Below are 15653 nucleotides of genomic sequence, written 5' to 3' on the forward strand. Positions count from 1 at the left end.
ATAGATATCGTTCAAAGGAGGAGAAAGGAATCAATTTCTTTTTATTCATCAGCTCTCTCTATTTTTAATCTGGATACTTCTGATTGCATTTAGGTACTGATGAAAAGGTCAATGACACCTTTTCTAAAATCATGCAGTATTTGAGTTCCCTTATGGCACAGCAGGTTAAGGGTCCAGCACTGTCAGTGCATCAGCTCTGGTTGTTTCTGTGGTTCAGATTCAATCTCTGGCCTGGGAACTTGCTCAGGCCACAGGTGTGGCAAAAAAAAAAAAAAAAAAAAAAAAATCTTGCCAAATTATTTTAAAAGGAATTATTTTAGGCGTTTTTTGGTTTCTTTGGTTTTTTCCCCTTTTTACAGCCACATCTGAGCGTAGGAAAGTTCCTGGGCTGGGGATTGAATTGGACCTACAGCTGAGGCCTCACAACACCAAATCCAAGCTGCATCTTCGACGTACACTGCACCTTGCAGCCACCCCGGATTCTTGACTCACTGAATGAGGTCAGGAATCGAATCTGCATCCTCACAGGGATAAATCAGGTCCTTAACCCACTGAATCACAACAGCACCTCCACCTTAAAGAAAATATTTTAAGTGTTAATATTTCCCTTAAGAAACAGTCTCATTTAAATTCTACACCCTATGAAAAAATTCAACTACTGAGTTGTTCCAAATCTGCAGAAAATGATCTAAAAGTTTTATACTTAATATATAAGAAAAAGATGTTGTTAAAATGCTTTAAAGAGTTATATAAAAGACCAAACATGATGAATACAACAATGAAGACAGTGCAAACTTTTTTTAAAGTGACAAATACATTTCAATTTTTCGAAGAACATTGTGTAAGAGAATCCACAGTCTATGTAGTCATACCACTGAGGCATGTTCTTGAAGATCAAGTGCTTGGTTATAGTCAGCCATAGCTTCCTCAGTCAGACCTATTTTACCACGAACTTCCGCTCTAAGATGATACACTAGAGCATCATTAGGTTTCAAAGAGAGAGCTATAAAAGAAAAAAAATCAATATGGGTTTTATGCTAGCACTTAAAAACAGTCTCTTTTTTTAAATAAAAATTTTATAAGAATTTTAGGATTACCTATTTGTAAATATTTTTCTTCATATGTACCTACCTATCCAGTTAAATTTAAAATGCTGAATCTTTCTAAGAAAACTAACTTAGGGAAACACAGTACAATGTCTTTTCCTGAAAGGCTGGCAATGTTTACATATGGTTTCCCTAATAATTTTCTATGTTTTAGCTCGTTGACCCTATAAGTTATTGCATAAAGGAAACCATGTTGATTACGTTAAATATATGATATATAAAACCATTAACTCTAATGTAAGTTTATGTAGGCAAACAGACCTGATGATTTTCTTCTTTTGGCTTCTAAAAACAAACGTATCAACCACTATAACCCTACTTTAAAAATTACCAAAAATATATACCTTTACCGAGGTCTTCTTCAGCTAGTTCATATTGCTTTAAACAACAGTAGAAGTATGCTCTGTTAAAATACACTGCAGCCCAAAACGGACAGCTTTCAACTACATGTGCAAAATCTTCTTTTGCTTCTTCATATTTCTTTAATACTGTATTTGCAATAGCTCGATTCATAGTAGCACATTCATTTTCTGGGTCAAACTTTAAAGCCTTTGAGAAGTAGTCACTAGCCTATAAAATGTGAAGATAATGATAATTTGAATATATTTTAATTGACAGCTATACAGAAACTTGAAGAGCTTTTACTCAATAAAAAAAACCAAAGCCAATGGCACACTGAGGGGATAGCGGAAGCATTTCATCCCTGATACAGATGACAAGGAGGTGCGGTATTTGCAGAGAATAACAGGAGGTCCCATCATGGCTCAGTGGAAACGAATCTGACTAGATCCATGAGGATGCAGGTTCAATCCTGGCCTGACTCAGTGGGCTAAGGATCCAGTGTTGCCATGAGCTCTGGTGTAGGTCGCAGACGTGGTTCGGATCCCACATTGCTGTGGCTGAGGTGGAGGCTGAGGGCTACAGGTATGACTCACCATTAGCCTGGGAACTTTCATATGCTGCACCTGCAGCCCTAAAAAGACAAAAAAAAAAAAAGGCAACAGAAAAACCAACCAAATCGTTGGCGTGCTTTAAGTTATCACCATGTGACAGCTGTTCTAGACAAAATGTTAGGGATAAAATACTCCTTTCTGCTGAGGTGAAATGTTGCACCCCCACCCCCCAACACACACAAATCCCACATCTCCATATAGCACTAGAAAAAAAGTAAAATACGGGTTAGAAAAGAAGGTCACAACAAGAAGATAAAATATGTTAGAAAATTAACATTTTTCATATAAAAAACAGAGTAAGAGCTGAAAAGAGAAGCAAATTTTGACAATAAGGTTCTAAACCATACTAAAAGGGATTAAAAACTCAGTTATACTATGAAACACTATAAAGGATGTAAGAGAGAAGATAAAGATCAGCATGTCGGAGTTCCCATCATGGCTTTGTGGTAACAAAACTGACTGGTATCCATGAGGACCCAGGTTTGATCCCTGGCCTCGCTCAGTGGATTAAGGATCTGCCATCGCCATGAGCTGTGGTGTGGGTCACAGACGTGGCTTGGATCCCACATTGCTGTGGCTGTGACACAGACCAGCAGCTGAAGCTCCAGTTTGACACCCAGCCTGGGAATTTCCATATGCCACAGGTGCAGCCCTAAAAAGATAAAGAACAAAACAAAACAAAGCAAAAAAACAGCATGTCAGGAAGATCAAAGACTCTATGAATCACAACTCATCATCAAGCTGGAATGGACCTTTAATCAAAGTGTGATCCACAAACACAAATGGGTGTTAGGGTCTTAATCAACAATAAGTTAGAAAATTTTTAAAAAATGGTCCTTTCACCACAAATAGCTCGAGATGCTGATTAGACACCCTACTCCTCAAAGTAGAAATCCCTTCTCTATGAGGGATGAAAATTTGGCTTCTACTTTAAAACTTCCCCAAAGAAAAATTCATTTTTAACAATACAGCTTGCTGTCTCCAATTCCTTACCATTCAATTTTTCCCCCAATACACCACCATGGCTTCTATCTATGCCCACCTCCATGTTCATGAGGTCTGCTTTGCTAAGGTTGAAGATATCCTCAAGCCCAGAAGGCATTTTAGGCCTTTCCTTCCATGGCATTTCTGGGGCATAGACGCTCTTGGCCTCTCCTTCCTTCTTAAAATTCTCTCTGTCCTTGAAACAGGGTGTCTCCCGGGATGTCCTCCTGCCTCTCTGATCATTCTCAACCAGTCTTCTCCACTGAAATGTTTTCCTCTGTATTACCTAGGGATTTGTCCTCAGATCACCTCCATCGTGGGTGAAGTGAAACACTGAAAGCCTGGTGGCCAGGAGCCCAAACTATGGAGCCAGATTTCTAGATTCAAATCCTGGCTCTACCACTTATTATCTATGTCCTTGGGTGAGTAACTAAAGCTCTCTTTGACTCAATTTTTCTCATCTATAAAATGGGGGCAACAAATAGAACTCTACTATCAGTGCTGCTATGAGGATTATGTGAGCTAATAGATAAAGTACTAAGAACAGTATGAAGAATATAGTAAGGACTCAGTCAATTATTACTGACACATCTTTTTTTTTTTTTTTTTTGCGCCAGTGCCTACAAACGGAGAAACATCATAGTCCTCAGGCATTATTCCATGAATTTTGCTGCCTAGGACTTTTGAGAAGCAATTAGATTAAGACTGTAACCCATCTCATCCCAGGATGGGAGCTGTTCAGTTCTCTGTAGGTAGGTACAATTTAAGGACCCATTTAAGTTTTGGGGAATTATCTAAGTGCTAGCTGCTAAAAAGGAAAGAAAAGAAAAGAAAGAGAAAAAAAAGAAAGAAAAGAAAAGAAAAAAGAATGAAGAGTGCTTATGAGGAATGAAATTGTTGTCCTGGGCATTATAAAAGTCATTTTCTAATTTTCTAAGCTCAGTGCTAAGTCCTCCAGTAGACAGGACCCTTGGTGCTAGATAGCTAATTCCTAGTGATAATTTAAGTGCTGATATATTTCTTCATATCATCTTCAAAGATTATCTATACATTTATTTCGCTCCAGAAGCATATAGATCTGCATATTTTCCAATCTAGTGCAAAGAATCACTGTGAAAGAAAAGTGAAAATACACATAATTCATAATTCCCATCCTCAATTCTATTTTTGGTTGTAGTGTTTTATTCTGATTTCTTAACCATTAAATCCATGATACATCAATTTTATTTATGTTTTTCCCCAAAAACTAGATGTTAGAATTTAACAAATAAAATGTTTCTTTCTATATTGAAAAAAAAAAGAAAAGGAAAAAGGTAGCAGAACTGACATTCCTCTGTGAACACCTTAAAGAGAATTCACTCTTTAAGGCAGGACTCACAGGCATTATAAATGAAGCAAGAGAATGACTTGAAACAGAGCCAAGACTTCCTTCAAAAAGTAATTTAAGTTTCATTTTCATTCATCAATAAATGATCAATAAAGGCTACACAATTTTGCATCACAAAAGCATGGCTTCAGTCAGGTAGGAGAAAATGTCTACCTCAGCTAAAATAAATGAACTTAGTAAAACACAATAGTATGTCTAACTTTGAACAATGTAAGTTTTTATTACAGCTCCTGAAAAGGTATTACTGAGAAAATATCTACCTCAGCTAAAATAAATGAACTTAGTAAAACACAATAGTATGTCTAACTTTGAACAATGTAAGTTTTTATTACAGCTCCTGAAAAGGTATTACTTAGAAAATGAAAGTCCATCAATTTAATGAGATTACTTAAAGAATAGGAGTATTAATTAAGTAGTTAGAGGTCAAAGACACCTACTACAATGGATGGCCTTGATTTAACAACTGGTCTAATACCCTCGGATCTGTAGTTAATTAGAAAGCAGATGCAGTCATTTTAAAAATTCATCTGTAGTTCATGACGTATGCTTGTAGCTTGTCCAAATGTGGTTTAGAATAATTAAGTCACAAGGTATAAAAGAAGCCAGAACACATACACATTTTAACCCTCTAGAGATGATTTGATCTGTTGAGGGACCCTCCCTCCTGGCCCTAAATCTTCTTTCCATACAGTCAGAAACAAAGGGGCAGGAGAGGGTGCACTAAGAGATGATCTTTCTCCACAAAGAGGCACAGAATATACCGAAATAGCTGGATAACTACTGTCAAAGTCTGTTTGTCTCTGAAGGGAGCATGCTTTGTAAAGCCCAAGTATCCAAGACTTCAAAACAGAGAATAGAATACATTTTAGACCAAATATTTGCCAGGCTGATGTGCCCCCAGTTTGGAAGAAATAGAGCCATACTAAAAAAAAAAAAAAAAAAAAAAAAAAGACGATCAAAGGTTGAACTGCATTTTAGATCTAACCAAATACTTTTATACACAATGCCCATAGGGTTATTAAGGACAAATAAGTTTTGTTTAGGACAAATAAGTTTAAAACACAAGAGTCACCCTTTCCTGTGGACCTTAAACATTTATGGAAACAGAAAATTTCCCTGGGCATTGCGTTTGTCTTAATCTCATTAACTAACTCTACAATGAAGAAAAACATTGCCAAAACCCAGCCAGAGAATGGTCTGAGTTTAATGAAATTTAAGGCCGTTGACCCTGGCCTGTCAGCCTGGGGAAACCTTAGCCTCCCGAGGCCCAGTGAGGTCTGAGCTACAACAGTCTCATTCACGCCTTACACAATTATACCTGCAGTAATTCTCTGTGCCAGCATGCAGCTTCATCACAGAGGTCAAGCAGACTTGTCACAGGGGTCAGGAAACTAACTGATCTAACTTGGGAAAGGATAAGAGCTAAACTAAGGCAATGGCAGTAGAAGCAGAATGGAAAGACATCTCTGAGAAAAAAAAATTAAGAAGCAAAACTGACAGGATTAAATGACTGATTAGATGAAGAAGTTGAGGAAGAGAAAGATATAGTTGATGCTGATGCTTTTGCTCAGGTGACTCTGTGGAATGACCTCTTGACATGAGATGGTTTATACGAAAAAGAGCTGGACTGGGGTGGAGAATGTAGTGATTAATTCAGTTTGGGCTCTAATGCACTTGTAAATTACCCAGTTTTAGTAACTGGTGATGAATGTGGGTTAGGGGCTCAGAGAAAGGTAGAGGCTGACATGCTACTGCCATAGGTATAGATGGGCTTTCTGAGTAAGGGAGAAGAGGAAGGTACGTGAGTCCTGCCCTCAAAGAGCTTGTAATCTAAATTGGAATGGGGTGACAAGAGTTCAACACAGAGACAATTATGGAGTGACACAAAGCTGTACTGAATCTGCATGGAAAAAATTATATACGAAGCAGTATAGAGTCAAGATCTCATTTTAACTTAGAAACTTCAAATGAGAATTTAACGTCATCTGATAATCCTATGATACTTTCCTAGAATGTCTACCCTACCTACCACTCTCTAAAACAATTATTTCACTTTTTCCCTTATCTCCTCAAAACAACTAGCCACATTGTTCCCCCTTTTACCTGTCCACTCTCTCCTGCTTAACTGGTAACTGATACTCATATCCCATGGAGAAAATAAAATCAATAAATAGAAATGAGTACTATCAATTCTACCTATCTAAAGCCAGCTGTGCCCTGGAGTTCCCATTGTTTGTGGTGCAGCAGAAACAAATCTGACTAGTATCCATGAGGATGCAAGTTTGATCCATGGCCTTGCTCAGTCGGTCAGGGATCCGCTGTTGCTGTGAGCTGTGGTGTAGGTGGAAGACACAGCTCAGATCCCCCATTGCTATGGCTGTGGTATAGGCCGGCAGCTAAAGCTCTGATTCGACCCCTAGCCTGGGAACTTCCATATGCTGCACCTGCAGCCCCAAAAAGCAAAAAATAAAATAAAGCCAACTGTTCCCCAACTCCTTGCCTTCTCTCATGACATACTGGATAGTATATCCTGCTCCCTTCAAAGGCCACCCCTGAAACTTCCAAACTTTAGCCCATCAAAGGAACTATATTCAATATCGATAAACCATACTGGGAAAGACTATAAAAAAATAATATATGTATATGTATAACTGAATCACTTTTCCATACAGCAGAAATTAACACAACTTGTAAATCAACTACACTTCAATTAAAAAATAAATAAATAAAATGAGTATGTCATTTTGGAAGCAAAGGTTGTGAAAAGTTGTGAGAAACACAGAGCTTGTGGGAGAAGCCTTCCCAAACCAGGTTCATCTAGAAAGAACATAATGTAAAGTCCTTTGCAATATCATCAGAGGTAGCCCAACTCATTCATGTGTGGGTAACAGAAAAGTAATCTGCCTGCCTTCACTGTGAAAACAAGGATGAAAATTAACTGCTTAAGTTTTGGAAAGATAATAAAAACTCACCAGGGGAAAAAAAAATGTTGCTACAATGTATGTACATAACATTTATGTTTTATGAACTAGAAAAAAATAAGGAAGAAATTGCATTTAAGAAAACATAAAAATAAAGTGTTGTAGGAGTTCCTGTTGTGGCTCAGCAGAACGAACACAACTAGTACCCATGAAGACCTGGTTTGATCCCTGGCCCCGCTTAGTGGGTTAAGGATCTGCCCTTGCCGCAAGCTGTGGTATAGGCTGCAGACATAGCTCGGATCTGGCGTTGCTATGGCTGTGGCGTAGGCCGGCAGCTGTAGCTCCAATTAGACCCCCTAGCCTTGGAATTTCCATATGCCACAGGCGAGGCCCTAAAAAGCAAAATAAATAAATAAATAAAAAATAAAAAAGGATCTTAAAGAAGAGATGATCAGGAAGATATGTGACAGAGATGGGATGAATCTGGACAAAAATGTAAAAGAAAGCTGAATTAGAAGGTCCACAAGAAAATATCTCAGAAAACACAATAAAAATTTAGAAGAGAAATATGAAAGAAAAATGAAACAAAAATTGAGATAAACATTTGAGAAAAAAAATGGCATATAGGAGTCAAAAGACATCCCGTTTATAATAATTCTTATTCATTCCCAAAGAAGAAAATCAAAACAATGAAACAGAAAAATTTTATACTGAATTCAATAAAGCCTTTCTGAAATCTACATATTGAAAATGCACATGTGTATTTGATAACTCTGACCTCAAATGGTCAATCTCTAAGACATACTTTGGTAAAACTTTTCACGTTAAAAACAAAAAACAATACAAAAAAAACTTTGGTTATCATGACAAAAAAAGAAGTCACCAATAATGAAAATCAATGTTGGAATTTGACACCAACATACATGACACCAAAAAATAGTGAAACAATACTTGTAAGACATTCAAGGAAAGAAAAAATGAGTTAAGGATTCTAAACCTAGACTTACTGTGTTAAGACATAAAGGCTATAGGCAAACAGCTATAAACATGAAACAATTCAAGGAATATTGTTCTCATGAGCCCCTTCTCAGAACTTGACTAAAGGACTACCAAGAAGTGATTGGTTAGGAGGGAAACTTTAGAAAAAAAGCCTGGTGGTGAGAATTGAATATACTTAACTGAAAAACTAAGACTAAAATGTGCAATAAGGATAACAAAATACGCAACAGAAGAAAGCCTGGGGGAAAAATGTAATTGTAATGTATACATGTAAGGATAACCTGACCCCCTTGCTGTACAGTGGGAAAATTAAAAAAAATAAAAAAAATTAAAAAAAAGGATAACAAAATAGTATGCGGATAACAAAATAGTATGCCAATATTAAATCCTCTGGCAGCATAGGAATAATGAAACACCACAAAATGGGAGAAGAGAGGGCGATGTGACAAGCTGACAGAATAAGCTCAAGTATATTTAAGGATATAAAGTTTTTTAAAAAGAGTACTAAATTAACTTTAGTTAATGCTAAAATTGACTAATAGATGAGAGGGATACGTAGGGGAGGAAGAGATTAGAGGATCATTTTACTGTTATTCAGAGCAGAGAAATTAAGAAAGAAGGAAGGAAGTCTATAAAGATATTTTTATAAAAGTAATTACTGAAGCAAAACTGTAAACCTCCCTAAATATTAGAAAAACTGAAATTTTTAAATAAAACAGACCACAAAACAAAATAGAAAATAATATAACAGCAGTAAGCTCAAACATATTGACCATGCAAAATGTAAATGGGGTATAACCCACCTATTAAAAGATAAATATTTTCAAATTATTATCTAAAACAAAGTCCAACTCTATGCTGTATAAGAGACACAGCCTAGATAAAGGACTCTAAACTGAAAATAAAAAGAAAGACAAAAAGATACCAGGCAAAAGCAAACCAAATGAAATCCTAGCAGATAAACAATTTATTCCAAAGAAAAACAAAGAAAATTTGTAATTCTGAAGACTACAATTCACAATGCCTATGTAATTTATATGAATATATGTCCATGAAATAATGTAATAGTAATTTTCATCAAGCAGAATGAACAAGTGATATAAAGGAAACTATACAGAGCCACACTAATTGTTACTTGAATATACTTTACTATGTCCAAGATAAACCAAATGGAAAAAAAATGGATTAGACTAATTTAAAACATAATTAAAAAGGTAGATCTTATACATATATTTTAACACTATATCCTAATAGTAGAAACTCTTCTTTGGAAAGATCCCTGGAATAGTAAAGGAAAAAAAAGTTGCTATTTGAGACGACATTAAAACTCATAATAAATTCCAAAATTAGAAACTACAAAAGCCCTTCCTCCTGAACATTTATTAATTTATTCTTTAGTCAAAAGAGAATAAAATTTCAGGTGCCACATTTTGGGGAAACAAAGACATTAAAGACCAAATATGCGGGATACTACTGAAAACAGCACTTGGGGAAAAGGCATAACCTTAACTTATCACAATATAAATGAAAGGATGACAGTAAATGAATTAAGCTTCTGACTCAAAAAGACAAAGAACAAAATAAAACCGAAGATAAAGAACAAAAGAGTGAATATAGGTTAAACACAAAAATTTGAGTTCGAATCATGTAAATGCTTACACTTCAAATAAAATAAATTCAAATTATAAAAAATAACATCAAATAACCCAACACTTTCATTTCAGACATTATGAATTGAGGTCCCCAAAAGATTAAGCTGTCATAAAATCAGAACTAACACTACATATTTCTTTACTCCCAATCAAGTGATGAAACTTAGAAAAGGTAGAAATTAGGATGACTTAGATAATCACATCATGATTATCTAATCATGAAAGAGGATCTGGAAGGAAGTCTGAGATTTGGGTAGGTGGGGCATGGGGCAAAGGGCAAAGGATTCCAGGCTGGAAGCTGGTGACAATGGACAGCAAGGCAATTGCTAGACACTCAGAGAAGTCTGCAACTATATTTACTGGACAAGTGCTGAATGGTTGATGAGGAGGAGAGGAATAAATACATAAAGGTAAAAAATTTAATAAAGAATTATAAATATCCTTATGAAAGATAACTTTTTTTTTTTAAAGATAAGCCAATAGGAATTAGCCTGAGATGTACGGACTGCACTTTTAAACTATATACAACAAAGAAAGCATTTAGTGTCAAAATGAAAATGTTAAGGAAAACGCACATTACCTGGGAAAACTGCCTGTGGTGAAAGTAGATATTTCCTGCATTAAAGTAAGCCAGTGAGTATGTGGGGTTTAGCGAAATCGCTGCTTGATAGTCTCTCATTGCGTTCTGTTGTTGACCCATAAATTCATGAATCACACCACGGTTTGTTAAGAATTCTGCTGTAGTATTGATCTGCAATATAATAGTATGAGTATTTAGCATCTGGGAATAGTACTTATTCCCAGTTTCATGTCTGCAAAAATGAACATTTTGAAATCTCCTTGTGGGAAGTAAGTAATTTTATAGTGCAGGTGAAACCCCATTAGAGCAAATATTGTGAGAAAGGATTCGGTATGAAGTTGTGCAATGAAACATTTTGTTGATTTGGTTGCAATAAAACAAATGATCTTGGTGCTTCACTCAGTTTCTTTGTAAGAGAAAAAGCTTGTCTGTTTAGCTCTGTTAAGCTGGAGAAGAAATTTAATCGTTAATATGTTTGTTTGTCCTATGTAGTAGTAACTATCTATCAGTTCTTTCCTTTTTCTCCTCTCAAAGATTCCAACACCTACCCAAATCTACAGAAAAAGAATCCAAAAATCTAGAAGAAAAAAGGAAGATTTTCTGTCACTGCATACAAAACCTGAGAATTTTGCCATTTTACTACAGAAGCAGGAGACTCACACTGTTCTTTCTTTGTTCCCTCAAACCCAGAACATTATCTAAATTTTTGCATTCATTTTTATTACAAAATAATATTGATGTATCATGAAATCATAAATTTGCATTTACTGAGAGGAATCAGCATTTGCTAAGAATTTGCTTTTTAAATTTTATTTTATTTTATTTTATTTTTTATTGGACTTTTTTTTTCCCCACTGTACAGCAAGGGGGACAGGTTATCCTTACATGTATACATTACAATTACATTTTTTCCCCCACCCTTTGTTCTGTTGCAACATGAGTATCTAGACAAAGTTCTCAATGCTATTCAGCAGGATCTCCTTGTAAATCTATTCTTAGTTGTGTCTGATAAGCCCAAGCTCCCGATCCCTCCCACTCCCTCCCCCTCCCATCAGGCAGCCACAAGTCTATTTTCCAAGTCCATGATTTTCTTTTCTGAGATGTTCATTTGTGCTGGATATTAGATTCCAGTTATAAGTGATGTCATATGGTATTTGTCTTTCTCTTTCTGACTCATTTCACTCAGTATGAGAGTCTCTAGCTCCATCCATGTTGCTGCCAATGGCATTATGTCATTCTTTTTTATGGCTGAGTAGTATTCCATTGTGTATATATACCACTTCTTCCGAATCCAATCATCTGTCGATGGACATTTGGGTTGTTTCCATGTCCTGGCTATTGTGAATAGTGCTGCAATGAACATGCGGGTGCACGTGTCTCTTTTAAGTAGAGTATTCTCCAGATAGATGCCCAAGACTGGGATTGCGGGGTCATATGGAAGTTCTATGTATAGATTTCTAAGGTATCTCCAAACTGTTCTCCATAGTGGCTGTACCAGTTTACATTCCCACCAACAGTGCAGGAGGGTTCCCTTTTCTCCACAGCCCCTCCAGCACTTGTTGTCTGTGGATTTATTAATGAGGGCCATTCTGACTGGTGTGAGGTGGTATCTCATGGTAGTTTTGATTTGCATTTCTCTTATAACCAGCGATGTTGAGCATTTTTTCATGTGTTTGTTGGCCATCTGTATATCTTCTTTGGAGAAATGTCTATTCAGGTCTTTTGCCCATTTTTCCATTGATTGATTGGCTTTTTTGCTGTTGGGTTGTATAAGTTGTTTATATATTCTAGAGATTAAGCCCTTGTCAGTTGCATCATTTGAAACTGTTTTCTCCCATTCTGTAAGTTGTCTTTTTGTTTTCTTTTGGGTTTCCTTTGCTGTGCAAAAGCTTTTCAGTTTGAGTAGCTCCCGTGGGTTTATTTTTGCTCTAATTTCTATTGCTTTGGGAGACTGACCTGAGAAAATATTCATGATGTTGATGTCAGAAAGTGTTTTGCTTATGTTTTCTTCTAGGAGTTTGATGGTGTCCTGTCATATATTTAAGTCTTTCAGCCATTTGGAGTTTATTTTTGTGCATGGTGTGAGGGTGTGTTGTAATTTCATTGCTTTGCATGCAGCTGTCCAGGTTTCCCAGCAATGCTTGCTGAATAGACTCTCTTTTTCCCATTTGATGTTCTTGCCTCCCTTGTCAAACATTAATTGACTGTAGGTGTCAGGGTTTATTTCTGGGTTCTCTATTCTGTTCCATTGGTCTGTCTGTCTGTTTTGATACCAGTACCACACTGTTTTGATGACTGTGGCTTTGTAGTATTTCTTGAAGTCTGGGAGAGTTCTGCCTCCTGCTTGGTTTTTGTTTCTCAGGATTGCTTTGGAGATTCTGGGTCTTTTGTGGTTCCATATAAATGTTTGGATTGTTTGTTCTAGTTCTGTGAAAAATGTCATGGGTAATTTGATAGGGATTGCATTGAATCTGTAGATTGCTTTGGGTAGGATGGCCATTTTTACAATATTGATTTTCCCAATCCAGGAACATGGAATATCTTTCCATTTCTTTACATCTTCTTTGATTTCTTTGATTAAAGTTTTATAGTTCTCGGCATATAGGTCCTTTACCTCCTTGGTCAGGTGTATTCCGAGGTATTTGATTTTGTGAGGTGCAATTTTAAAAGGTATCATATTTTTGTATTCCTTTTCTAATGTTTCATTGCTAGTATACGGAAATGCAACTAACTTCTGAATGTTAATCTTATATCCTGCTACTTTGCTGAATTTATGAATCAGTTCAAGTAGTTTTGGGGTTGAGTCCTTAGGGTTTTCTATGTATAGTATCATGTCATCTGCATACAGTGACAGTTTGATCTCTTCTCTTCCTATATGGATGCCTTTTATTTCTTTTGTTTGTCTAATTGCTGTGGCTAGGACTTCCAAAACGATGTTGAAGAGCAGTGGTGAGAGTGGACATCCCTGTCTTGTTCCACATTGGAGTGAGGCTTTCAGTTTTTCCCCATTGAGGATTATATTTGCTGTGGGTTTATCCTAAATGGCTTTGATTATATTCAGGAATGTTCCCTCTATACCCACTTTGGCGAGGGTCTTGATCATGAATGGATGTTGGACTTTGTCAAATGCCTTTTCTGCGTCTATTGAGATGATCATATGATTTTTGACTTTTCGTTTGTTAATGTGGTGTATGATGCTGATTGATTTGCATATGTTGAACCATCCTTGTGAACCTGGGATGAACCCAACCTGGTCATGGTGTATAATTTTTTTGGTATGCTGTTGGATTCGGTTGGCTAAGATTTTGTTGAGAATTTTTGCATCTATATTCATCAATGATATTGGGCGAGTTTTCTTTTTTGGTGGTATCTCTGTCTGGTTTTGGAATGAGGGTGATGGTGGCATCCTAGAATGTCTTTGGGAGTATTCCTTCTTCTTCAACCTTTTGAAAGAGTTTAAGGAGGATGGGCACCAATTCCTCTTTATATGTTTGATAAAATTCACCTGTGAAGCCATCTGGTCCTGGACTTTTATTTGTAGGGAGTGATTTTATGACCTCTTCAATTTCATTTCTAGTGATCGGTCTGTTCCGTTGGTCTATTTCTACTTGATTCAGTTTTGGCAGGCTGTAAGATTCTAGAAAATTGTCCATTTCTTCCAGATTGTCAAACTTGTTGCCATATAGTTGTTCATAGTATTCTCTTATGGTTTTTTGTATTTCTGCTGTATCCGTTGTGATTTCTCCTTTTTCATTTATAATTTTGGTTATTTGGGTTCTTTCTCTCCTCTTTCTAGTGAGTCTGGCCAGGGATTTGTCAATTTTTTTTTACCTTTTCAAAGAACCAGCTCTTGGTTTTATTAATTTTCTCTATTGTTTTTTTGAGTCTCTATTTTATTGATTTCTTCTTTGATCTTTATAATTTCCTTCCTTCTGCTGACTTTAGGACTTCTTTGTTCTTCTTTTTCTAATTCATTTAGGTGGAGGGTTAAGTTGTCAATCTGGGATCTTTCTTCTTTTGTGAGAAAGGCCTGTATTGCTATAAATTTCCCTCTGAGCACTGCTTTCGCAGCATCCCATAGATTTTGAGCGGTTGTGTCTTCATTATCATTTGTTTCAAGGTAGTTTTTAATTTCCTTCTTGATTTCCTCATTGACCCATTGGTTTTTTAGTAGCATGTTGTTTAGTCTCCATGCAGTAGGTTTTTTCTCTTTCCTTTTCCCATGGTTGATTTCTAACTTCATGGCATTGTGGTCAGAGAAGATACTTGTGATAATTTCTATGCTCCTAAATTTATTGAGATTAGCTTGGTGTCCCAATATGTGGTTGATTCTTGAGAATGTTCCATGAGCATTTGAGAAGAATGTGTATTCTGCTTCTTTTGGATGTAGTGTCCTGAAGATATCAATTAAGTCTAACTTTTCTATTGTTTCCTTTAGGATCTCTGTTGCTTTATTGGTTTTCTGTCTAGAGGATCTGTCCATTGATGTGAGGGGGGTATTAAGGTCTCCTACTATGATTGTATTCTCATCAATATCTCCCTTTATGTCTGTTAATATTTGTTGTATGTATCTGGGTGCTCCTGTATTTGGGGCATATTTGTTGATGATAGTAACATCCTCTCCTTGGATGGATCCCTTAATCATTAAGTAGTGTCCTTCTTTGTCTTTCTTTATGTCTTTTGTTTTAAAGTCTATTTTGTCTGATGTGAGCGTTGCGACTCCTGCTTTTCTGTCATGTCTATTGGCATGAAATATTTTTCCCCCACCCTTTCACTTTCAATCTATATGTATCCTTTGTCCTGAGGTGAGTTTCTTGTAGGCAGCATATTGAAGGTTTTTGCCTTTTTATCCACTCAGCCACTCTGTGTCTTTTGATTGGGGCGTTCAGCCAATTGACATTTAAGGTGATAATTGATAGATGATTATTTATTGCCATTTGAACCTCGTGTTCCAGTTGATTCTATGGTTCTCCATTCTTCCTTTCTTTCTTTTTTTTTTTTTTTTTTTGGTTGGATGGTCTCCTGTTATTATCTGCTTGAGTATATTTTTTTTTGCATTTTTTGCAAATGC

General features: G+C 36.3%; 1 protein-coding gene across 1 annotated transcript in view; it reads right to left on the reverse strand.

Moving 5' to 3' along the window:
* Positions 1-767: 767 nt before the first annotated feature.
* The window catches only part of LOC125136065 (tetratricopeptide repeat protein 6-like), a 59406-nt gene continuing 44520 nt past the window's right edge, over positions 768-15653 (reverse strand). Inside the window, exons 10-12 of the mRNA XM_047796683.1 lie at positions 10583-10753; positions 1451-1676; positions 768-1003 (exon numbers count right to left, since the gene is read on the reverse strand). Of these exons, the coding sequence (XP_047652639.1) occupies positions 867-1003; positions 1451-1676; positions 10583-10753 (534 nt within the window). The 3' untranslated portion in view covers positions 768-866. The remainder of the gene's footprint in view (positions 1004-1450; positions 1677-10582; positions 10754-15653) is intronic.

This window comes from Phacochoerus africanus, chromosome 9, assembly GCF_016906955.1.
Source record: "Phacochoerus africanus isolate WHEZ1 chromosome 9, ROS_Pafr_v1, whole genome shotgun sequence".
Taxonomy (NCBI): Eukaryota; Metazoa; Chordata; class Mammalia; order Artiodactyla; family Suidae; genus Phacochoerus; species Phacochoerus africanus.